At 36.8% G+C, this 26587-nt stretch overlaps 1 protein-coding gene across 7 annotated transcripts in view; it reads left to right on the forward strand.

Annotated features, from left to right (window-relative positions):
• The window catches only part of LOC138703000 (protein phosphatase 1 regulatory subunit 12A-like), a 227099-nt gene that overhangs the window by 38749 nt on the left and 161763 nt on the right, over positions 1-26587 (forward strand). For all 7 annotated transcript variants that reach the window (XM_069830483.1, XM_069830481.1, XM_069830487.1 and 4 more), the window contains exon 2: positions 18796-18926. In XM_069830483.1, the coding sequence (XP_069686584.1) occupies positions 18796-18926 (131 nt within the window). The remainder of the gene's footprint in view (positions 1-18795; positions 18927-26587) is intronic.

Consider the following 26587-nt stretch of genomic DNA (forward strand, 5'->3'; position numbering starts at 1 on the left):
TAGTATTGCTTATTTGCATGGTATCGTTAGATTTGAACAGTCCACTGCACTTTTACACTCTGTTGACAACAGTAAGCTTTGCCCTTCTGAGGTCGTCTTCTTCTTTTATGAGGGCAGCACTATTCATAATGTGAAGAACCAACCTGTTTCGTGTATTAATTTGTTTTTATACACTTCGCCTTTCATTCACTCCCACAGAAAAAATTACAGGAGTAAGGTCTGGAGACCTTAGTGACCTATGGACGTCACCACCGCGGCCGATCCATCGTTCGGAGAATGTGAGATTTAGGTGATGTGTCACCTGTCGGTTTGCGCGCTCATTGGATCTGTGCAGGCTAACTACAAATAGCTGCTGTCAGACACATAGGCCTACTGATCCTTTGTTCGTAGTTATTGGTCCTTCTTTCATACAGTTTGTAAGAGTTGTTATACGTAACATTCAAACAGCTGTATCTTCACATTGATTTAAAATTAGATATTCATTTCATTTAGTGTTCTGCCAAAGGGCAGGTCTTTCACTGTAAAGTCCGACCTGTGGAGTAACGGTTAGTGCGTCTAGCCGTGAAACCAGGTGGCCCGGATTCGATTCCCGGTCGGGGCAAGTTACCTGGTTGAGGCTTTTTCCTGGGTTTTCCCTCAATCCAATATGAGCAAATGCTGGGTAACTTTCGGCGCTGGACCCCGGACTCATTTCACCGGTATTATCATCTTCATCTCATTCAGACGTTAAATAACCTAAGATGTTGATAAAGCGTCGCAAATAACGTACTAAAATAAAAAAAAAGTTCACTGTAAACCCAATATTCTCCAATATTTCCTATTTTCTGCCTTCCTCTTTGTCTCCTCATATGATTCATATTATCTTAATGTCTGTCATCTGATACCTTCTTCTGCCCCGAACTCTTCTCCCGTTCACCATTCCTTCCAGTGCATCCTCCAGTAGACAGTTTCTTCTCTGCCAGTGACCCAACCAATTCCTTTTTCTCTTCCTGATCAGTTTCAGCATCATTCTTTCTTCACCCACTCTTTCCAACACAGCTTCTTTTCTTATTTTGTCACTTCACACTTTCTATTCTTCTCCATAGCTACATTTCAAATGCTTCTATTTACTTCTTTTCACTTAGTCGTAATGTCCACGTTTCTGCCCCATACAATGCTACACTCCATTCAAAGCACTTCACTAGTCTCTTTCTTAGTTTCTTCTCCAGAGGTCCGCACAAGATGCTTATTTTTCTGTTAAAAGCTTGCTTGGCCATTGATATCCTCCTTTTGACAATTAGATATAGACTAGAACGCCCCGAGGTTCACTCAGCCTCCTATAAAATTGAGTACCGGGTCTTTCCCGGGGGTAAAAGGCGGTCAGAGCGTGGTGCCGACCACACCACCTCATTCTAGTGCCGAGGTCATGGAAAGCATGGGGCTCTACCTCCATGCCCCCCAAGTGCCTTCATGGCATGTTACGGGGATACCTTTACCTTTTACCTATGTTTATATTATAAAACTCTGTTACTCAGAATGATCCTTGCTACCACCCCCTAAAATATTTATTATTACTCTTAGTCACCCTGTACATTATAACAATATTTAAGGATAATAATTATTGTATGTAACAGTATAAATTTGTTTTAAATAACCTGGAGACGGGTACAAAGCCTTATTTCCGCCATGTCTTTCAACGTGTCACTGAATCTCTCTTAAATGTGATGTTGCCGGCGACTCGTACGGTAGAAAAATGTTGAAATATCCTTTCTTAAAAAAAAGAGAGAAAAGAAAAAGAAAGAAAACGTCGAGGCCAGAGTAGGTACATTTTTACTCACTCCGACTCCACAGTTCTGAATGAAACTCGTTGACGTATACGTGGGAAGTGAACAACATGAAAATAACCGTATCCAAGCTCAGACTTGCCGAGAAGAGCCACCCAGTAATCGACTTGCACGAAGAAGAACCTCATCTTATTTTGTGTGCATAAAATGAGCTAGTTCTTCCGATTTCAGCCCCAGTGTTATTGGCAAATTTCTCATGCAAATCCGGTTGCAGGTTTGAGAACCCCTGCTTTGACGGAATGCTGGGTTCCATTATTTAAATCTTTGTGCCAATTACCCCGTGGTTAACGTGAGTTGAAATTCAGTTCTGCCAACGTAGGAAGCAAGCGCTCGCTATTAACACGGGATTTCCGTATTCTGGCCCCTGTGCTTTCCCACTTGGACTCTTTCCAGCCGCCCGATTCCGATGAAGCTATAAAACAAAATAAAGGTCTTGTTTGAGTTAGATTTAGCACGATAACTCATTTGGATACGAAATCGTCTTTATAATAAAAGAAACTAAAGCACTGTCAGATGTCTGCTTCGTATTATGCAATACCCGGAAATTAGAAGACACTCGCAAATGCGAACATAAAAAATGCGACTCCTGTCTGTGCATGAAACTATCCCTCATCCTTAAATTAACAGTTGGAGAGCTTTGTTTCAGGATTTATATCCAACAATATTGGGAATCCTTGTCTATATTATCAGGAAGATAAGCCTGTACTTCCCTTCCGAGAATTGAAGTGAGATCCGCTAAATTACAGCCGGAAATACTAACAGCGGAGTACTCTATGAATATGTAGTTAATCGATATTTACATGATTTGTCGAAGACAGCAATGACTTAAAATACTGAAAACAGTGGTAGAAATGTAGCTATTATAGTACAAGGTCGTTCAGAATAATTCATTTAAAACTTTAAAGCATTATAAGTATTATAATATTTGAGGTAAACATTAGGCCTATTGTATTGTGTAGAGCAGCTGTGGCGAAAATGTAATCGTGCGCCGAGCCACTGTGTAACCTGCAACGTGCATATCACCTATGGAGGGAGGCAGACACCCGAAGGGGAAGTGAAGCAACTGTCTGACTTATTAACGGATTTTCATTTTTTTACGTCAAGCACTTAAATATAATTTTATACAGTACAAGGCTACAAACTAATGTTTAGTACGTGTAATGAGGAAAGAAATGAACAATATCACAACCTAAAATTAACTGACTCCAGTGAGTGAGAGGGTGGGGGTTGGCGGAGGATAGAAGCAAGCGAAATGCACAGCTATCACTGCGAGCCACAGTGTCTCGCGAGTCACGTTCTCGCCACGGCTGATGTAGAGTGTAGACAGTGGGTTTCATTTATTATTATTTTTTTGTTTTTCTATGAGAATGTACAGTGGAAGCTCTTAAGTTCGACAGAAATCAAGTTCGACATCCTATAGTTTGACTGCTTACGTAGGAGAATATTAGACACGCCCCTATACGGGCGGAATTGGTTCTGTGTCTTGTAGTGATACTTTTGTTAAAGGAAAACACAATATTTTATTGACTAGGACATCCATATTTAATCACTGATTTTAAATTAATGGACTCTTCTTTTTCTATTTGAGAGTTGTGCCGTTCGTGAGACGGAACTGGCGAAACCTACTGTGGTACTAGAAGCGCATACACAAGTCTGGGGGCGGGCAGGAAATGCAAGTACAGTACTGTATTCGTTGATGGATAACCAATAAGAATTTGTATTCATTTCACCTGCCACACCCACTACCCTTATTGGACTGAACTTTCAATTCAGTTTTGTCGAACTTAGGAGAGTCCACTGTATATGTTAGTACGTTTGATTGACTATTCCTCTTTTACGTTAGCCGTTTAGACCAATCACATGCGACAAAATGTTAGATATCAACCAATCATTACCCTTTACATCGATAATTGTGGATCATACTAGCTATAATATTATCGCTCAGCAATTATTTCATGTTCCCCATGGAACAGGTATAACAAATATGTGTGCCGTGAAAACTAGCGCTAGATTCAAACAACAATATGGCACCTGAAAGATTTGGCCAAGCAGTAAATGAGTCAATAAATAAATTCGACAGACTAAGCCTTAGAACACCGAAATGAATAGAAAATATTTTCGTGTGTTTCTTTGGGTGAATGACATAGGGATTTAATATTGCCGTAAGAATCGTATGTATAAAATTAATGAAGAAATAACTTAACCAGTGGGTTGTGTTTAGAAATTAGCAGCCTTTAAAAATTGTTAAAACAAGAGAACGTCGAACTTTGGCTTAGCAACCATAAATGGTTATCATTTGTTTTACAAATTGTCGAAGCTGTAATTTTTAATCATGTTTCCACTAAGTTATTTCTTCATTGTTTTTATACATAGGTTTCTTATGGAAATTTTAAATTCCTGTATCCTACACCCATAAGTGCACATTATAATCCAATATAATATACTGTGTGCATTTCTGGGTGTAGGATATAGGAATTTAACATTTCCATGAGGTACCTATGTATATAAAAAGAATGAAAAAATAACTTAGTCGTGGAAACATGATTAAATTACAGCTTCGACAATTTGTAAAACAAGTGATAATCATTTATGATTGCTAAGCCAAGTTCTCTTGTTTTACCAATTTTCAAAGGCTGCTTTTCTAACTTCCTATTACAATCGCCAGCGCCACTTTTAATTTATATTTGTTAAGCATGTTGACAACCATTAAGATCGTAGCTGAAGTGGCCAATGTTGTGATGTTAAGTTATTTGAAATAGTATCTTATTTTATACGTTGTATTAGTTCGTATTATTCTGAAATAGTTCAAACATATACAAATCGAGCCACCATCGTAGCTCAGTCGGCTAAGGCGCTTGCCTGCCGATCCGGAGTTCCGCTCGGGCGCGGGTTCGATTCCCGCTTGGGCTGATTACCTGGTTGGGTTTTTTCCGAGGTTTTCCTCAACTCTAAGGCAAATGTCGAGTAATCTATGGCGAATCCTCGGTCTCATTTCGCCAAATATCATCTCGCTATCACCAATCTCATCGACGCTAAATAACCTCGTGGTTGATACAGCGTCGTTAAATAAGCAAGTAAAATAAAATAAAATATAGGCTACAAATCGTAATTTTGAACTTCCTAATATAATCCGCGTGACTATAGTGACTTGCCGATAAGTCCAAAATCACTCTTGGCATTACGTAATGATAATCATTCCTTCTGCCAGAAAGGAAATGAAGCTTGTGCTGATAATCTAATTATTCTATTTCCACGGTCGACGAATTTTCTGCTATATATTCTTAATTGGGAGTAAGATCGGCACACCATGTCGTTAATATGTCCTGCAACCTTACTGCAGTGCGCTCCGTTCCTGGCAGAGCTTTCAGCACGACCCGTTGCCGTCAACCTGGCTGCAACGAGACAGAAACTCTTAGCCATGTGTTGGGCTTTTGTCGGAAAGGAGAGTTATTGCGTAACAACAGGCATCATAGGGTCCGTGGAGCTATCGCCTGTCTTCTTCGGAACAAGGGTTGGGAAGTTCATGAAGAGGTCCACTGCATTTCTGAAGATGACTCTCACAGAAGAGCGGATATAATGGCAATAAGCAGGCAACAACAAAGGCTATTATCATAGATCCAACTATACACATGGAGAGAGATCTAAACCAAGCTCATCAGGTTGATCAGGGAAAGAGGGCCATTTATGAACCTTGTATTCCCTACCTTAGTGCCAAGTATAACATCCCTCTCTTCAATTGGTCAGTGACAGGTTTATTTTTTGGTGCTCGGAGTTCTTTACCAAAATTTACATATCATTTTTAAAACAATTATCCATATCATCTTTTGAAATTCAAAAAATCATCTCGCAAATTCTCAAAGTTTCCCTGCAGATTATACAATTTCATTTATACCACTCAGAAGGCCTTAATTAAGGATATGCTAATTTTACATAAAATCTTTTATTTATCAACAGTAATCTCACTAGACGTTTTGATTTATCTAGAGAAAATCAAAACTCGAGTGGGATTTAATTGACTATTACACGATTAGAAGAAAGTATATAAAGATTAGAAGTAACGAAGTACTCCAATACAATAAAATATTGACGTACGAAAATACAACTGTCTTCAAATGTATTATTGTACCATCTCAACATTACAAATATTACGCTAGATGCATGCTAGATGGCAGTAGTGTCTTTATACAGACACTGTAATGATTACTATTCAATAAATCTTATTATTAAACAATCTCTGATACGTGATTATCCATAATATCATATAGCAGAAGTTCTTTTTATCCTTTCAGAGCAGAAGCTATAACATAACCTAACTAATATACATAAGTGTTAGAAAAGTTTTAATTAACGACGATGACATAAAAAATAAACATGAATAATTTTAAAAGGAATAATTATTGAATGTACAATTTTCAAATTTGAATGAGGTTGGTGGTTCAATTGATGTTATATTGGACGTGTGCGTAATAGAAGTGGAACTCGTTGATTTAGGCCTACATGGTGTATTCAACTTATTCAGAATTTCCGAATGAATAATTTTAAAAGGAATAATTATTGAATGTAGAATTTTCAAATTTGAATGTGGTTGGTGGTTCAATTGATGTTATATTGGACGTGTGCATAATAGAAGTGGAACTCGTTGATTTAGGCCTACATGGTGTATTCAACTTATTCAGGATTTCCGAATGGTGCTCTTCATTTATTTGTAAATCGGTTTTCAGAAGATGCATAGGTATGATCAGTGATTTTTATTAAATCTTGTTCTTGAATGCCAATGCGAGTCATATTTGAAACTGCTGTGCATCGACTGGAGTGGTTTGTAATTTTATATATATTTTTGACGTCCAGACCAGCGCAGTTTCAAATGTTGGCAAACAAAGAAACAAATGCTAGGGACGCGATAAAATTAAACAAATGCTAGGGACGCGATAAAATTGTGCGATAAGCAGCAACGATTGGTTGAAATACGTCCTTTCGTACCGTTTTATTGGTCAAAAGTAGTATGACGTAGTAAGAGTGTAATAGTCAGTATAATTTTATAGTCATCTTCTAAGATTTTATTTTATAATTGGTAATCAATGGTGCTTAATTATTACACTTTATTTTTGTAACAATATTCATATTTAATTAATTATATTTGTTTGCTATTAATTTACGGATCCTCGTGGTCATCCTTAATTAAGGCCGGATGAGATTTTTTTTTCTCCCTCTCTCCCCCTCCGATTTAAATGTTCCAAATGTAATTAACAGCCATGTAACTGTCGCGCACGAAGCTTCTTGCTTTGCACACAGATGTTCCTGCAGATTGTCTTAATTGAGAGATTACCAATCTGACGGAGCTTGAAGAAGAGTAAAATACATGAGGGCGGGTACGATATGCAATAAGCCAGTAGGCTGCAGTGTATGCGAAGCTGTATAGCGGAAGTACCCGCAGATGATGGTGGTGGTGGTGGTGATGATATATTGTGGTAACATGACTTCGTGTTTCCTTGCAGTACAGCTACAGGAGAATGTTTCTTCAACTTTCTGGATATATTGCTGTGCTATTCGAAGGACGTGACAAGAGAAAGTGAAATACGAGGTCGAGTAAAATTGTGGAATTTATTTGCGCAGCGGTCAGTCATATGCGTTGTCTGCATTGTAACAGTCTGGAATTGGTGAAAAGACTTGCATCGGACGTTACACGATGCGCAGACTTCCGTTACCTTTTTCAGAAAAAAGAAAAAGCGCCTTTTCAAATCACTACTACTGAGTTCATTGCCTCAATTCCAGTCACTAATACAAAACGCAAAGTTTTGTGGTCCGGGATTGTATGAGACTTCGTTCAGCACTGTTAATTTCTAGTGCAAATTTGTTTTGATATCTACAGAAGAAACAGATGTCTAAGGAAATTATTGACAGCTATAATTTTAATCCGTGGCGCTACAGCCCGTGAAGGGCCTAGACCGACCGGCCGGCTGCTGGCCTCACGCCCACATGCCGAAGCAGAGGTGGACGATCATCCAACCAGATTGGAGGTATCGTGTGGTTAGCACGATGATCCCCCCAGCCGTTATAGCTGGTATTCACAACCGGATTTCGCTACCTATCATAGCTCCCCAAGTGCATCACGATGCTGGGTGGGCACCGGTCCCATACACTGGCCGAAATTTCATGAGGAAATTTCTTCTCCCATGAGGACTCGAACCAGCGCGCATTCCGTAACGCGAGTCCTAGGCGGGATGCCTTAGACCGCGACGCCACGGCGCGGGACATGGGCAGCTATACCGATACATAAATAATTGAAGAAAGGCTCATTAGCGGGTACACGCATAAAAGGACGATTATTGCGTACTTTAAACCAGGGGGCTCACGGGGGCTCCCTGAAGTCTCGCCCGGGGAGGTATAAAAGTGGATCAGGCAACGAGTAGAACTCGCTGCTGTTGCTACTGCTGCTGCTGCGGAACTCGGCGGAGCCAGCGGGGCAAGAAGATGAGGATTTAGGCAAGGCGGTCTCGATGTAGGATCGTCTTTCAAACAATATACTGTAAAATCAATTTATTGAATTTACATTGACAAAATAAATTCTAAACAGAAACAGTGTTTAGGAACAGGCGTAAACTTAAAATGCTAGGCATTAAGGCTGGTTCACAATAAACCGGGAACGAGAACGAGAACGGAAATATATATATTTTTAGTAGGTTATTTTACGACGCTTTATCAACATCTTAGGTTATTTAGCGTCTGAATGAGATGAAGGTGGTAATGACGGTGAAATGAGTCCGGGGTCCAGCACCGAAAGTTACCCAGCATTTGCTCATATTGGGTTGAGGGAAAACCCCGGAAAAACCTCAACCAGGTAACTTGCCCCGACCGGGAATCGAACCCGGACCACCTGGTTTCGCGGCCTGACGCGCTGACCGTTACTCCACAGATGTGGACGGAAATATTGTTAAAATAAATGTATTTATATGTGAGCATTCACAACAGTTAATAATTGTGAATGTTCACATTTATATATATTTATTTTAACATTTCCGTTCTAGTTCTCGTTGTCATTTCCGTTCTCGGTTTATTGTGAACCAGCCTTTACATGTGTGTTTGTGCCACCAGACGAGTAATATCTGGAACAGTCGGTCTACTCGAATGCAGCCGAATCATAGATGTCAAATGCTACTACTACGCGTACTGCTTTTGCTGCGTCTCATTGTGAATGAAGTCGTACAATTTACGTCATGTGTTTACGGTAAGTTTCCACTCTGAATGAGGCCCTACAGTGCGTCCACGATGTCTGATACACGGAGGCATATGGACTACTACTTAACATGACTTCAGCAGCTATATTATTAAAGCGTGTCCTTTCGTTTTGATGATACTCTTAGGAGCTTGAATGGAATTGAATTCGGGAGGAGGCATTACGACCCAGCACTGCGACCTGTTATGATCTATTGCGCTATCCTCAAGCTAGGCGCATTCCCAAACTTACACCGGCTGACTACACTAAAGGCTGGTTCACAATAAACCGGGAACGGAAACGACGAGAACTAGAACAGAAATAATGTTAAAATAAATGTATTTAAATGTGAGCATTCACAATAGTTAATTGTGAATGTTCACTTTTAAATACATTTATTTCAATATTTCCGTTCTCGTTCCCGTTGTCGTTTCCGTTCCCGGTTTATTGTGAACTAGCCTTAAGGTTCGCTGCGTACCCAGTTTTCGAACTACAATCCTCCTCGTCCTTAGGTCAGTCCCTACCGTGCGTGCGAGCCGGCGTTCGGGGAATGGTGTGGAATGATGGCGGAATGAGAAATTTTGACGGAATTATGTAGATGTCTAATATGGGGAAACGAGAGAACCCCGAGAAAAACCCCAACTGAGACACTCAGCCACCGTAGGGGGTTCTCTTAGCAGCTTATAGCAGATTTATGTAGGATTGCTAGACTTAAAAGTGTGACTTTAACTCCTTCAGGCCTGATGTACATTATAGTGTACATTGTTTCGTTCTTTCTATTTTTTTTTTTGGAATGTCTTCGATACTTTTAAATATTTTGAAAAATTCGATGTGATAGAAATGGAAAATATTATTTTTTTTAATTTCTATGCCTGAATTAAAAATAAAATTTAAAATTTTGGGGCCCCAGGGACCAAAATTGTCTCCAAATTTTGATTTTCTGTAAAGACTTGATTTGGGAATTTTGGATCCCCAGAAAGACTATGTGACCAGTTTTTTTTCTTTCTATTTTTTTTTAATATGAATTCAGGACTGAAGGAGTTAAAATGAAAAGGGGCGAAAATATGTTAACTTTCTTGCATTAGATCCGAAAGACACACGTTGTAGAAATATAAAGTACCGATAGCATAAAACTTTAAATGATTAAAGTAGGCTACATTATATTAAAAAAAAGTTTCATGTAAGCTATATTGTTATAAATAAAACTTCTCATTACTCAGATGTTCCTTTTCCGTTCTCATCATACGGGATCCGCGGGCGGAAGTATTTTATATTATGAATTTATTTAAGCATTTTTTTCCCCCTTTAAGTTTCTGATGAAACTGTACACACAACAAATCGAAAAAAAAATGCATCTTAAATATCATACTAAAAATGTCAAAATTGAACGAGTGGAATCGCCAAAGAATCGGTACAGGAGAATTGGGATTCGAGATGTCGCCGAAACAGTTGAAATGTTAATTGGATTCATACTCAATCATTCACGACACTGTAACCAACCGCAAATTTCGTGACGGTAAGTTCCACGCCAACTCACTCCTGATCACTGCGAATTGGCAGTGAGTTTGAACATATGATGTACCAAAAGAAAGGGATGTCTTTCTCTAGTGTGTTGTGGTGGGCGATAAAGAGTTGGTTGATTGCGATTATTTTCGTGAATCGAAGGTGACATCAGTGGAAAGTTTATTTGGCAAAAAAATGTTATTGTTAATCAGTCCACAGGAAAGTCAGAGTGAAGTATTATTGTTAATTTTTTGAAATGATTAAAGATGAATTATGTCTGTTATTGCGAAATTTTGGATCGACTTTTCTGCAATCAGTTACAAGTGTCACGTACTTCTTACTGCAGAAACTTGTCAAAATTGCAGACGTCTTGACCATCCTCCATACAGCGCCGATTTTGTTTCCTATTACTTTTATCCCTTTACCTCAGCATTGACCAAAGCGGGTGTCGTGATTACATCGTGTAATCACAGACATTCAAACGGGTACGAGCAGTTTCCTGTACATTGTTGTGTGTTTCATTCACGTACTGGAGGCAAGCAGTGGCGGTATCATGTCGCTCTACAAACTCTGTCTCTACAAGCAGTAAAAGGTGGTTTCGTAAAGAATGAGAAGGAGAATTTTTTTGTTGTTCTGTCAGACAAAATGTAATATGATTACTTTGCTCAACGGTTCAATTAGTAGTAGGCCTATATAGAAACATTAGTTGCCATGCTGAATAATTTATTATTATTATTATTATTATTATTATTATTATTATTATTATTATTATTATTATTACTGATCACTAAATATGTGTTTCTTTATTTTTCTGTACGTGCATGAATATTGATATTTTTAGATCTTCTCCCTAGAAGGATTAAATTATTAGGTTTTATCTAAATTTTAATCTTCTTAATCTTTAGATGAGGGTAACTATTTATTAGTTATGTATTTAATAATAATAATAATAATATTGTAGAAAAACTGATTCAATATTATGTGCCAACGAACTTTTAAACGCCAGGAATTCACATGTCATAAATCGTAGCCAGAAAGAGAAAGATGAGATAGATAAATGTAAAGAAGTCAGCTACCTAATGGGGTTTTAAATGTCTCGTGCTCTAAAGTCTTTTAATAGAACAGAATTTCTGAAAAGAGTAATGATTAAAATAGCTTAAATAATTTGTCCTTAAGAAGTTTTTAATTTTGAAAAACTACGAATTTCTCGTCCAAGTATCGAGAGGAGAATTTAGAAAATTCCTGATTATATTTAAGAGGAAGGTTAAAAAAAGAAGCAAGAAAAATCGTATCCTATTCACTGGCTCTTGATGACAGCAGTGACATTACTGATACAGCAAAGCTTGAGATTTTTACCCGCGGGATTGATCAAGATGTTAGTACAGGAACCACCACTGGTTGTAGTTTTCATGCCAACTACCCTTTCTTCGTCTCCTTACTTCATAGGTTGTCTGTTACATGTAATCACTGCAGCTCAAGTTTCATTCACCGCTGATTTACCTCATTAAGTTAATATTATGAAACGATTTGCCATGCTATAATATTTAATACATAATTGTTGCCATAGTAACCCCGTTTTTCATATGCCGTGATATTAAACTGTCCATCATTACAAATTGATATTATTTCTTTAATAATTGTTTTATAATGCTGTCGTACGTATGAAACACGTTCATGATGTTATACAGTTATTTTATTCGTCAAAATTAAGAAACTCGCTTCTCTCGTTGTCTAAAAAATTCTACTCTTGCAATAAAATATAATATAAACTTGTTACATAATATACATAGATACATGCATAATATGCAATGCTACATGTTTTTTTAGATGTCGCCTTTTATACCACTTTTACATACTAGGTTCAAAAAGTTCCCGGAATTTGCTAGCATCATAGAAACAACGTACCTTAAACACTATTCTACAGCATTCCCTTCAAAATAGTTGCCTTCCGCAACAACACACTTTTGCCAACGCGTGTAGAGTTCCTGGAAGCAGGCCTGGAAGCCATTTTGTGAAACCCGTCTTAGTGCTCTCGTCGCGTTTGCGATAACCTCTTCAGCATTGAATCTCCGTCCTTTCAGATGACTTTTCAGACGGGGAAACAGAAAGTAATCAGGTGGTGAGAGATCAGGAGAGTATGGTGGGTGATCCAAAGCAGTTATGTTGTGCCTGGCAAGAAAATTCTTTACAATAATTGCGCGATGAGCAGGTGCATTGTCATGCATAAGGAACCAGTTGTTTTCTACCCACTTTTCTGGACGTTTCCTTCTCACTGCGTCCCAGAGGCGACGGAGGGTTTCTACGTACAATTCTTTCGTTACAGTACGACCTTCTGGAATGAACTCATGGTGCATGAGACCCTGAGAGTCGAAGAAAACTTCCAAAATAACTTTGCTTTAAGTGTGCTTAAATGCGACAGGCTCATGTCAGTAGATTTACTGGCATATGAAAGAACTCCTGCGTGACAAAATTCCGGCACATCCGGCGATGCTGATATAACCTCTGCAGTTGCGAGCGTCGTTAAATAAAACATAACATTTAAAATAACTTTGCCTTTGGAAGTGTCCCTAGGAAATTTTTGCTTCCGAGGAGATGTTTTCGATTTCCACTCAGATGACTGTCGTTTAGGGACTGGGTCGTACAAGTAGCACCAGTTTCATTTTGTTTAAGAAATCACCATCTTCATCAGCCATACTGATCATGTCCCCAGCAAAACACAGAACTTGATGTTTGTACTTTGCTCTGTGGACATAATTACAAAATGCGACGAACAAACAAAACACTATGATAAACAAATGCCTACAACTCAAAACCAATAATTGCCATTATCAACAAACTTTAAGGAAATGACATCATGAATGTTACCAACAAAACAAATGTATAATATCCCTTGTTATATATTAATACGAAAAATGGTAGTAAAATTCCGGGAACTTTTTGAACCTAGTAGTATATTTTTCTTTGCGTCTTTTTTATTTCATGTTATTTTTATTATTTTGTTTCCTTTTTCTCTTTGTTTTATTATTATTATTATTATTATTATTATTATTATTATTATTATTTATTTTTCTCGTTCATTGTATTTTGTTTGTTCCATTGTATTGTGAATTTATTGTATCTAGCTACTGTAATATTTTATTGGAGTCTAGCTTCGTTGCTGCATGAATAAAATACATAGCCTATGTAAAATTTATCAATAGCCATATCAACAACCAACAAAAGGTTAATCCTCCGCACATGTTCAGAGTTCCTTACAGTTATGTGCGGACGTCATTGGCAACACGTTCTTATTTATTATTGCATAAGGCAGTGAGCGCTCTTGAAAACGTGCACATCAGTGCGAAAATATCTCGACTGAAACAACTGATGGACTACAGTCATCATAGTAACTGGCTTATTGATACGCATCAAGTCGTCCTTGAAAAGTTAATAATAATAATAATAATAATAATAATAATAAATATGGTACTTCTCATCTTGCATAAAAATAATATATCGTCATGAGTGTATTTTAAGGCGTTTGTTTATGCATTTAATTATAGTGATGACACAGTCTAGTATATACAGTCACGAAGCTCAATATGTAGTAAATATGCATCCATAGATAGTTGCTAATCACTAGGATCGCTAATATCGCCTCATTACAGACAATGCGAAATAGTACCGGCACAGTCTATTGTTCCTAGCACCCTCGCAACTTACGCTTCGTGACTGTATATACTAGACTGTGGTGATGACTTTACGTCATTTGTTCGAATTAAATGGTCTGAATTAAATTCAAAGCGATGAAGTAATATTGTAGTCTTTGAGCATCGAATAGAGCTGAAGTCATAATTAGAATGCGTTTCATCTTGGCCTTGGATGCCGCGAGGACGAAAACTGTTAGAGATAGAGGTGTGCTCTACACTCTACAGAATGTTAAGGGTTATATACGAGTAGTTTCCGTTTTTGCACGAAGACTTACACATACACTCACCCAGGTACACGACATAATTCTCAACAGATACACATCATGTACAGTGTGGCCCGCCGACGTGGTGTACAACTAGAAAATGGGTCATAGTCCTCCCATCTATCCGCAATATGCGGAACCCCAATCACGTAAAGTGAAGTGGCTAGGCATTGGATACATACATACATGCATACATACATACATACATACATACATACATACATACATAACACTTTACAGTATTCTTTAGTGTTTTGTTAATTAAATTCCACTCCGTGTCAACGGCATTATGAACGCTTGTAATTAATATCATGGATTTTCGGACGCTTCCACGTTCTTTTAATATAGTTCCTATAACATCCGTTACGGCACTGCTAGATATAATATTATGGGTTTTAGGACGCTTCCACGTACTTTTAATGTAGTTCCTATAACAACCGTTACGGCACTGCTAAATATAATCCATTTATAATAATGTTGTCTATCATCTCGTATCTTCTGCCCTGAACTCTTCTCCCGTTCACCATTCCTTCCGGTGCATCCTTCAGTAGGCGGTTTCTTCTCAGCCAGTGACCCAACCAGTTCCTTTTTCGCTTTCTGATCAGTTTTAGCATCATTCTTTCTCCACCCACTCTTTTCAACACAGCTTCATTTCTTATTCTGTCTGTCCATTTCACACGCTCCATTCTTCTCCATATGAGCCGTTCAGAGCAGAAGTGGTGTAAGTCAAGAATGGGTAATGAGGGGTGAAATAAACATTCTATAAAATACAGCGCAAAGTAGCAAATAATATTCACTTTGTTTAAACTTTTAGTGGTCAGTGGATAGCAAGAACGATATATTAATTGCTACTTTGCGCTGTATTTTACAGAATTTTTACTTTAAACCTCATTATCCAATTTTGACTTGCATCACTTTTGCTCTGAACGGCTCCTATCCACATTTCAAATGCTTCTAGTCGCTTCTCTTCACTTCGTCGTAATGTCTATGTTTCTGCTTCATACTATGCCACACAAAATACTTCACTAGTCTCTTTCTTAGTTCTTTTTCCAGAGGTTGGCAGAAAAATGCTGCTTTTTCTATTGCTGTATAATATTATTTAAAGCCTTGTGTTTTGCATCATTTTTTTTGTATTCAACTCATTGATAGGGGTCTGAAGCTAATTCTTTAATGACGTGTTTTTGAGATCCTTAAACACCACTTGTTTTTAAGGCGTGTTGTTACATCACAATTTTTATTATTTTGTACGTTGCTTTGTCACATACTAGACTTCGACGCGGAGAGAAGTCTGCAAAGGTATTTGGTGGAGCGAGGAGTAGCTATCTGGTAATTTAGCCTAACTTAGGTTTTTTTATTACGTTTCATGAATTTACGAGACACGACCTGGTTTTAGTTCCTTTTGTAAGGACTTTCATGTTCCTTTAAAAAAAATCCAGTGCCTTTATTTGAGTTATACATCGTCATACTTAAATGCGTCTGTATTGCAAATAATGCATTTCACTGCGTCTTTCTCTGAGACGTCAGAAAACGCTTGTGACGGCATAGCACACATTTAGCTCCGTGCAGATATAGCTAACCAGAATCTAGATTATACTTGGCTGTGATTCAGTCTGTTCTGATATCTGATTGTATTGTTGACTGAATTTGATTGTTGAATATCCTTGTGCCTAAAATTAAGCTATTGCAGTTAACGATAGTCCACAATAAGTGGATGCGTTTATAATAGCTTAACGAACTTTTCGTATCAGCCAAAATCACGGCAATATTGCCACAAGGTAGAAGTACGTCCTATGAACTCTATTTGAACCATTATTTCTATCTTTTACAAAACTTATTTTCCCTTAATATTTGTAAACAGTGCTGTTGTATTTATTTATTTACAGTGCAAGTGGGCAAGCAACCGGTGGCAGTGGTATACACAATATAAACAATACACAATAAAAACAATATACATAAATGCGGACAGTGATATTGGTTGCTTTCAAGTTTGTCGCGAATTTGACAACTAATATGCTATTAAAAAAGGCGTAATACGTACTCTTTAAGTAATCCTTAGATACAAATCCCTAAAGATGTCTTATAAATAGATCACTGTAGATAATCTAGTACAAACGGTATCAGAGACGCCCAAGTCAGTTTAGAGTCTAATGTAATATCCAGGGGTTTCCTTCTATGCCCAAGGTTGCGGGTTCGATTCCGGGCCAGGTCGATGGCATTTAAGTGTGCTTAAATGCGACAGGCTCATGTCAGTAGATTTACTGGCATGTAAAAGAACTCCTGCGGGACAAAATTCCGGAACATCCGGCGACGCTGATATAACCTCTGCAGTTGCGAGCATCGTTAAATAATTTTTTTTTTTTTTGTTCCAAGGGTTTGGCTTTGTATTGTATTGCATTTATTTACATTCCATGGTATTCGTACGTCGCTTCACAGCTTTACTATGGAACATGTCAAAAAAATTAATAGTACTATAAAGTCTTAATTCATAGTCACAGTCTAGTTGAAATATATACAGAAGAGTTTTACAATTAGTCTACTAGTACAACACAAACGTTTAGTATAATACTTAATATAAGAAAGAAATATTCATGAAGCGTTCTTGAATGTCATAAATTCACCTACAGAATAGAAGGCTTGAGAAATTAGGTACTTCTTTAATTTGGTCCTAAATAATCCTTTGTTTTGAGTTCGATTTTTTTATATCTATAGGGAGGCTGTTAAAAATGTTTACTGCTATAGAACGCACTCCTTTTTGATAACACGATAGATTTGCCGATGGAGTATGAACGTTATTTTTTGAAGAGTATTTATGCTATGGACTATTGAATTAGTTACAAAGTTTTCACGATTGCATATGAAGAAGTTTATAAGTCATGAGCATTATTTGTAGTTTTTTGAAAATGGTCCTACACGATTCCCTAGATATGGCTATTATTCTAATTACGTACTCTTTTTTCTATTAGAAATATGCTGTTACTATCTATAGAATTTCTGCAGAATATTATTCAAATACTCATTACTGAGTGGAAGTATGCAAAGTATATTGTTTTTGTGGTATTCATATTTACTACCTCTTGCATAGATCTAATAGCAAAATATGCTGAATATCCTTTTGGGGAGGGGGTAATTTCTTTAATATGATTTTTTTCAGTTTAACAAATTATCGATTTTTAAGCCTGAAAATTTGATTGTTGTTTCTGTTAGAGACCTTGTGTTTATTATTGCGCTTGAAATTTGCGAGGTTGAATTTGGGCAGTATTTAAATGGAATTATGTTCGTTTTGTTACAGTGTAATACTACTCGTAATTTATTGGCTGTTAGCGAATCACATATTTTGAGAAGCATCAACATTTTGTACATTAGATAAAGAGAAACTCGTATGCACTGTGCTTCATTCATATTAAAACAGAATCCATTTAAGTGTAGTATAGTATTGGTTCATATTATTCAGAAGAATTAGTTCTAAGGGACCAAAGAACCCTGCCCTTAGAAGTAACCTCTGTAGCAAAAGTATTGAGACAGTGAATGAGACAATCATTTTTACATTTTTAATTCATTACGTAAAAATTATAGAGATGGCAGTGTTTTTCTTGTTCCCATGAGAACTAAATAACAAGTAAAACATTATCGATTCTAGTTACCAAAATAGTCCTGTCCTTCTCTCGTTTTCCTTATTTCTTCTTTTTATCTCCTTCTCCATTTTGTCATGTCTATATTTTCTTCCTAGTTCTCCCTAATTTCTTTCTAATTCCCTTCCTATCTTCCCCTTTCTTTCTACATCTCCTTTCTCTTTTCCATTGTCTCCCTAATGCTTCTTCACCATTTTCTCTTTCACTTTCCTACTTCTCATTCCTAAAATATTCCCTCCTCTCTATCCATCCCTTCCTCTGCCCCTCCCCTCTCTCTCTCTCTCTCTCTCCCTTCCTATCCCTGTCACTATTCGTATTTCTCTTTTTCACTTTCTCAGCGTCTGTTTCTTTCTCGGCCTTCCTTTCTTGCGCTTTGGTCCCCTCCCCCCTCTCTCCCCCCGTTTAATCTCTTTTCGTTTAGTTCATCACATTTCTCCTTGTTTGTTTCTTCACCTGTATCAGTCTTTTTCCCTGACTTCCTTGCCTCATCAGTCTTCACCTCAGGTGGCTAGTCTGTTGCGAAGCCCCTATTATGTGCTGACGAACATGTTATAATGCTGACTGGCAAGGCCGCGCACTCAACATGCAACTTGAAAATAAATCATCTTTATCCTATTAGGATGTTGGAAATAGCATTCCATAAATTAAGCGTGTTTTTATTTTTGTCTGTTGCAGGCTTGCATTGACGATAATCTCGAAATGGTAGAGTTCTTGGTGGAACATGGGGCCGATGTCAACAGGGGTGACAATGAAGGCTGGACACCCTTGCATGCCACTGCGTCATGTGGCTTCATTAGTATAGCAAAGTAAGTACATTGCAGATGATTATTTGTCACTCTTCTGATTAATGCATGATATAAATTGATAATAGCATCATTGCATTAGGTTTAGTGAGGGTTGCAACAAACGAATATCTGACAGTCTTTTATCACCGAATAATGAAACCTTGGAAATTATTATTACTATTTAATACGAGAAAAATTCGTACCGGCACCGGGAATCGAACCAAGGACCTCTCATCTCTGCGCGCTGAGCGCTCTTTCCAACTGAGCTATGCCGGGACACGATCCAAGGCACCGGCCGAACCCCTCTCGTAATGCTTTTTTTTTACGGCCTTACTACCTGCATTTGAGACGATACAAGTCATATATGCAGGAGCGCATATTTAAATGACTTTGTGATAGTAAGGCCGTAAAAAAGCATTACGAGAGGGGTTCGGCCGGCGCCGTGGATCGTGTCCCGGCATAGCTCAGTTGGAAAGAGCGCTCAGCGCGCAGAGCTGAGAGGTGCTTGGTTCGATTCCCGGTGCCGGTACGAATTTTTCTCGTATTAAATAGTAATAATACGTATTGGCTACTTCATAGTAGCCGTGTAGTATTCAGTGATGCTTGGAAATTATATTTGAAGAGTGTGATCCCAAAATTCGCTCAGTCCATTTAGCCATTTTCATGATTTATACATATATATGATAATTTTTTAGACCTCTTATCATTATATTTTAAGCTTCTTTTCTTCTAAAACGACGCCAATCCTTGTCTAAAAGATAGATATTATTGTCTAAAAGTTTGTGTTATTGTACATGTCACTTGAAAACTCGCTCAGTTCATAGATCTGTGGATAATAAAACTAGACTAGTCAGCATGTAGTGCGTATGAGCGATCCGAAATGCATATATTTATTTATTTATTTATTTATTTATTTATTTATTTATTTATTCTGGTGTAGTTAAGGCCATCAGTGCTAGTTGGGAGGCCGAGACGTAGATGGGAGGATAATATTAAAATGGATTTGAGGGAGGTGGGATATGGTTGTAGAGACTGGATTAATCTTGCTGAGGATAGGGACCAATGGCGGGCTTATGTGAGGCCGGCCATGAACCTCCAGGTTCCTTAAAAGCCATAAGTAAGTCAGTCCTTTTATAAAAATGAACTGAACGCGTTTTGGGATCACACCAGTTATTCATTTATAAGCGATGTATGCGACGGAGAGGATAACTGGCTACTCTGTCCCATTATCTTCTGGCTTAGTTGCTTCATGAGTGGTGTGTTGGTGTCACTTAATGAGGTTCCAACCTATCTTCGGACTGCTCAGCAAGCAAAATAAAAAAGTAAACTCACTCTTGACAGTGTTTATTTATTATCAGTAAAACTTGTGGGTAGTATTATATGTTGTAAGATCGGTTAATAATGTCTTATACAGGGACATCATTTTATTTTTACTTCAATTTTTATTGTACCTGAGTTTTTTAATGTACTTCACTCCCACCCCTTTTACTAATGAAGTTTCAACTGTTCTCCAGACAGAATCAAGGCCGCTTATAGTAAACAGCACTGAGTTACTGAGTATAGTACGTTCCAGAAATATCTTCGCGTTTTCCAGTGACGAAAGAACTTTTAATATTGAATCATATTTTCGCACAGGTACTGTCCGTTTGCCTACGTCGCATCCCGATTTCCCCCACCTGCTTCTGCACGCCTCTCTGTAAAAGCAGGGCTGTCTTAGCTCTTTTCTGAAAACATTAATTTCTGTTAGGAATTGGACGTTTACGTAATATTATACAACTGTTTAAAATAACTTAAATAAAAGGGCCTCGTTAAGTAATTAACTGTCACGTGATTTCCCTCCTTTCTACGATCCTGCGGCATAACCACTTGGACGGACAGTAGATAGCATGTCTGAGCAATTTTATCTGTGCGGGTCGGGCAGAAGTGAAGATTGAATTTACAGTACATAAGGTACTCTTTTATAGAGTAGGTACAGAATTATTTCAACATGAGTTACTAGTACGAAGGACGAAACTGGTAATTGGAATTAGATGCAATAGTCTATAGTGCGATAATATGCACAAAAGAACTGAAGCCTGTAGGCTATCGGAATGAACGGCTATCATTTTCAAAAATGTGTTTAAATATCCATATTATGATTATTTTTCAATTTAACTTCATTCTCTATATTGTACGCTAATGTGCTGTAGACAGTATAATATACACTGCATAATGAATACGTTCGCATGGATAACTCAGTTCGTGAGTAAAAACACTTATTCTTAATACAGTACTGCATTTTGATTAAATAAAACCCTAATGAAAATTATCGAACTCAAAATCGCAATATTTCCTAGTTTACGTAAATGGATGAAGTACTTTTCTTCCCTCCTATACCTAGTAAATTGATTTGTTTGTGTTTTACGCCAGTATCATCTAACTCCGGTTGTGGAAGGGGGTAGCGAACGGTGTTTCCGGTTCTCTAAAGGTATAGCCAGGTTAATATTAAAAATGTTAGTAAAAATAAAATGATGGCCCTGTATTTAAGGTAGGTAGTCAGTTTAGTAAATTATTGCATGAAAATGCGTATAAACCAACTGTTAGAATCACTTCATTTTAAATCCCTTTCTATTTACAGATTTGCTATCATTTATAATAATTGTATTGAACCACTGATTTCAGTTGAAATAAGTTGACCCGGCTAACAACTAGTATTATGTATTTAACATTCCCCTTCCCTCATGAGACATATACCACTTTTGTATGTAAAGAACTAATTCCTATGCCCGTACCTACCTATAGCTTGTACTGTATTTGTGAAATGCTACAGTGCGGGGGTGGGGTGCTTTAGCCACGTGATTAAAGGCAAGACTGGACATTATACCAAGCCTAATATCAAAGGTTAATTTCTCAGGTACTATTGTTAATTGAAGCCTGTGTTGAAGATAAAGGAGGTTCCTTGTGAAATAATCGGTGTAAATATGACATGCATGGATGTTGGTGAGGTTCCACTTGGTTATTGTATTTGAACTTTTTTTTTCCAAGGAAAAAATAGGCTTACAATTAAATTGAAAAAAAAAAATACATATTTTAAGCAATTCAAATGCTATTCAGTAATAATGAGCTGAACACTTCTTTTTTTAATTCTGAGATTGTATATCGATGGCCTAGTTCTAATACCACATATGTGATTTTTCCAAAATTTTCAGGGGAGACGTAAAACTGTTTATTATTTATATATTCTGTCTATTTAAACTACTGAAAAGCACAATAATCAGTAAGAATGTACTTACTTACTGGCTTTTAAGGAACCCGGAGGTTCATTGCCGCCCTCACATAAGCCCGCCATCGGTCCCTATCCTGAGCAAGATTAATCCATTCTCTATCATCATACCCCACCTCCCTCAAACCCATTTTTATATTATCGTCCCATCTACGTCTCGGCCTCCCTAGAGGTCTTTTTCCCTCCGGCCTCTCAACTAACACTCTATATGCATTTCTGGATTCGTCCATACGTGCTACATGCCCTGTCCATCTCAAACGAATCGGATCGAGGAGACGGCCTCCAGATATGGAGGGTAGCTGTGAATATATTGAATAAGCAGTCGCGGACAGCCGATGAGGGTTGGTCCTCCAACTTGGGGGTTGGGCGAAGGGCTAACAACCCATCACCGTAAAAAACGAATCCTTCAAATAAGCCTCGGAATGGGACTGATTCTCTGGCACGACCACAGCAAAGGAATCAGTAAGAATGTAGTATTCTTAATGATAATTGTGCTCTTCAGTGGTTCAAATAGATACTGTAGAATAATAAACAGTTTCATATCTCTCCTGAAAATTTTGGAAAAATGACATAATAGGCCATCGATATTACACTAAGACTTCCAGGTGATTTTGTGTATGTACACTCGCGGGTGCTGTGTTAAGTCCGTGGGACTTCTCGTTACCGAAAATTTGGAAGAGAAATAATCTACCGAGTAGTATAACCCCGCAAAATCTGTGTTTGTATTGTTTTATAATTATTTAAATGACTAACGTCACATTAGCTTGGTTCAAATGTAACAATTTGGGTGCAGAAAAAAAAAGAAATACAGATTTTAGTCATATTTCAACATTTTCTCTTACTTATATGAATTATCTTTTGGTTCTGCGTAATTTGGAACTATTTTATACATCTAAGGGAAAAAATCAAGCAGAATTTTCAATGATCATGTGAAAACAAAATTAAGAAGAATTGTGATCTGACAATGAATATTATTATGCTGAGAGTTGACTCTCAGAAGTGCCTTAGATGTGCCCTTGAGTTTAATCTGCATGGCTTTTCCGGTTTATGAGTCAAGGAATGGAGAAAACGAATTTTTCGATATGCTACTTCTGTTGTACACAGAAATACAGAGTTCTCCATTAAACCAGTGGTGGACAAGTGGAGCATTGAAATCACTTATGTAAGCATGACCTTCACTGGATTCATGACGTCATAGCGCACTCTTATTGCCACTTCTGTTACTTCGTAGTAGTGTTGGATGGTTGATCAGCCTGTTATTATCAAAACTATTGTTGCAATAATAATTTTGGAGATAGCACGAAATTTGCCGATTGTTAAACACTACATACCTGTGTTTTATACAGGGCTTTCATTTCAAAACTTCTGTTTAAGTAACTATATACTTAAATTTAATTGAATTCAAACAAAAAAAAAAAAACACATCAATTTAGATATTGAAGGGGAAGTTTGAAACCAGTGTTAATTTCATTTTAGGTTTTACCCCCCTCACCCTCCCTTTAAAATTTCAAGTGACACCCCTATATTATGATACATTTACAAGAGTATTCAATTGTTTATACGTCTCATTCATTTGTTCTCACATCTTTTGTATTCTATTGTCGCCTGCCAACCTGGATTGTTATTGTTGATTAGAACTGAGAATTAAACTACAAAGACTATTATTGATTACAGGTTGTTTCAGGTAGTAACACAAACTAATCTATACTGATAATAAATCTGTAACCAAAATTTTTCTGGAAATTTTCGCTTTTTCAAAAATAATTGGTGTCAACATGTATAATTAACCATCCTGAGACCAAAAATAGCCTTTTTTTTATTTTTGTTTATATGTCTGTTTGTATGTTTGTTACCTTTCCACGCGATAATGGCTGAACCGATTCCTATGAAAATTGGAATATAAATTAAGTTTGTTCTAACTTAGATTTTAGGCCATTCAAATACTTTATTTAAAAGGGAGATTATAAGGTGGCCTGAATTAAATAAATTGAAATATCTCGCTTATTATTGATTTTTATGAAAAATGTTACGTAACAAAAGTTTCTTTAAAATGATTTCTGGTAAGTTTTATTCTATGCAAAACTTTGATAGGACTGATATTTAACGCGATACACGAGTTTTAAAATGACAATGCGTTTTATCAGAGCTGCCTGAGACTAATAGGCTATAATGAAATGAAAACAAATGACTTCGTCTATAAGAGGCCTTGCACAACAACGAATGGAAGCTATTCATTTAAAACTATTTTATACGGATATAAATTGCATGATGGAAATATATAAAATATGTTTATCAATATTAACATATAGGGAATGTTTGTGTGTTTGTATGAAGTAATCTCAGAAGCTACTTAACCGATTTGTGTAATTATTATTTCACCATTGGAAAGTGTAGTTTCTCTAGATGGACATAATGCTATAATGTTATTACGGTAACTCCTGAATAAATCGAGGACAGGTGAGATTAAAACAGATTCTTATGCACAGAAAACTTGATAGGCTATTCTGTATATTCGTTTCCTGTATTTCTTAAAAAAAATTTATGTACCACATTAATTTTCATCTCAGAGAATTAACGAACAACGAGAGTGTATTGACTTAGTATGCAGTAATAGTACATTAGCTTACCATTGCATTATTTTATAATCCAAATTTTAACTATGCTCATTTGAATTGCGTTAAAATAGATAAAATGAATAAACTATGTAATAAATCCAATGCAAAAAAATGGGATAATGAGCTAAGCTGATTATGTTGTGCTGTTGTAAAAGTTGTTCCCCCTGAGATTCAAGAACCTCCACAACAAATTAAAAACTTACTTATCGAAGTACATCTGTTATCAACACACTTTTTAAATAACATAAGACAGTACAACACCTTATTTCAAGTGTCAGTGTTTGGTGCAAAAGAAATACATAAAGTCAATTCTACGCCATCATTTAAAGTTCAAGCATGTGCTTATCATTTAATTGGAAATTTTCTTCCAGCTGAGAGTAAGAGCCTTGAATTCTTACAAGTATATTTCATTTCAGACGCTGACCAACTGTCTATTAGGTCTAATATAGTGTCAATCTTAAAAGTATAATTGGCTGAACAACTCCAGAAAGTATTGCATGATAATAACAATTAAATTCATAGTTTTAAATATACAACTTCCAAAATGATTCAGAAGCAGACGACTTACAACACACAAAAAGCTATTATTCACGAAGTAATTACAAAACTGTATTTAGATTTAAGTCAATATTTATTTCTAACAAGTGCAGTGAAGCGCACGGGTATGGCTAGTATGAAGGAATATAATGATTGTGTACTACAAACCTGTTCTTTAACAATTTAAAACAGGATAGAGAATAATAAAAGCCGAAGTTTGGATTCAAATTGTTTATGTATGGTTGTGATATTATGGCAGTGCTATGTAGGTGAGTTCGAAATAGGCTGTATTAATTCTAGCCAAATTGGAGTATATTTTGAACATTTAATTTAGTAAATTTAATAAATGAAATTTAGGAAATTACCCAAAATAAGCCGTGTTTTCATCCGACAGTCTACTGACAATAACAACAATCCTGCTTGCCAGGTGTCGGTAGAAAACAAAAGATGTGAGAACAAATGAACAAGATGTAAAAACAACTGAATACTATTTCAGATTCAAGTATCACATTACAGGTGTCCGATTTGAAATTTAAAAGGAGAGAGAAGGGTTAAACTTAAAATGAAATTAATCCTGGATTTAATATCCTCCCCTCAGTATCTAAATTGAGTGTTTTTTGCCGAAATTGAATTTAATTGAAATAAATACCGGTAGTTAGAGTGGGAAGTTTTCAAATGAAAGCCCGGTATATAACACATGAAGTAAATTATAAAGGACATCACTACGAGCGTAGGATATGTCACAGCCCACATGATTAACCCATAATGTTATTCTGTTGCCTGTCACTGTTCATAATATTATTGTTTATTACCTTGTCATTATTTTACATATCTTTCTTGGGTATTGTATAGTATGTATTAGTGTCGTGCATTTCATGCTCTATGTTCGGTTCAAGTTTGTCGAACATGACAAGAACCGAAGTCCGCTTTGAAGAAGCGGATCTGTCTCGCTCGATCTTGCCCCTTGTATGATCTGTGCCGCTGGCCTCTCTGACACTCATCTCTCAACCCTTCATGCTTTTAGCTGAGTAAGGATTTTAGAACAAATCTTATGAAATTTTATTTAGATGTAAGGACAGGTAATTTTCATTAAAAAAATATTATTAAACTTCGACAGAAATATACGTATATATAGATAGGTACATCACATTGTTTTTAAAATACATGACAGTTGTTACTATACCAATTACCGAAAGAAAATAGCTATAATTACATTCTTGACATAATATTCAAATAAATCACAGTTGCTCGAATATTTGTGTGACTAT

The sequence above is a fragment of the Periplaneta americana genome, chromosome 7, assembly GCF_040183065.1.
Source record: "Periplaneta americana isolate PAMFEO1 chromosome 7, P.americana_PAMFEO1_priV1, whole genome shotgun sequence".
Classification (NCBI taxonomy): Eukaryota; Metazoa; Arthropoda; class Insecta; order Blattodea; family Blattidae; genus Periplaneta; species Periplaneta americana.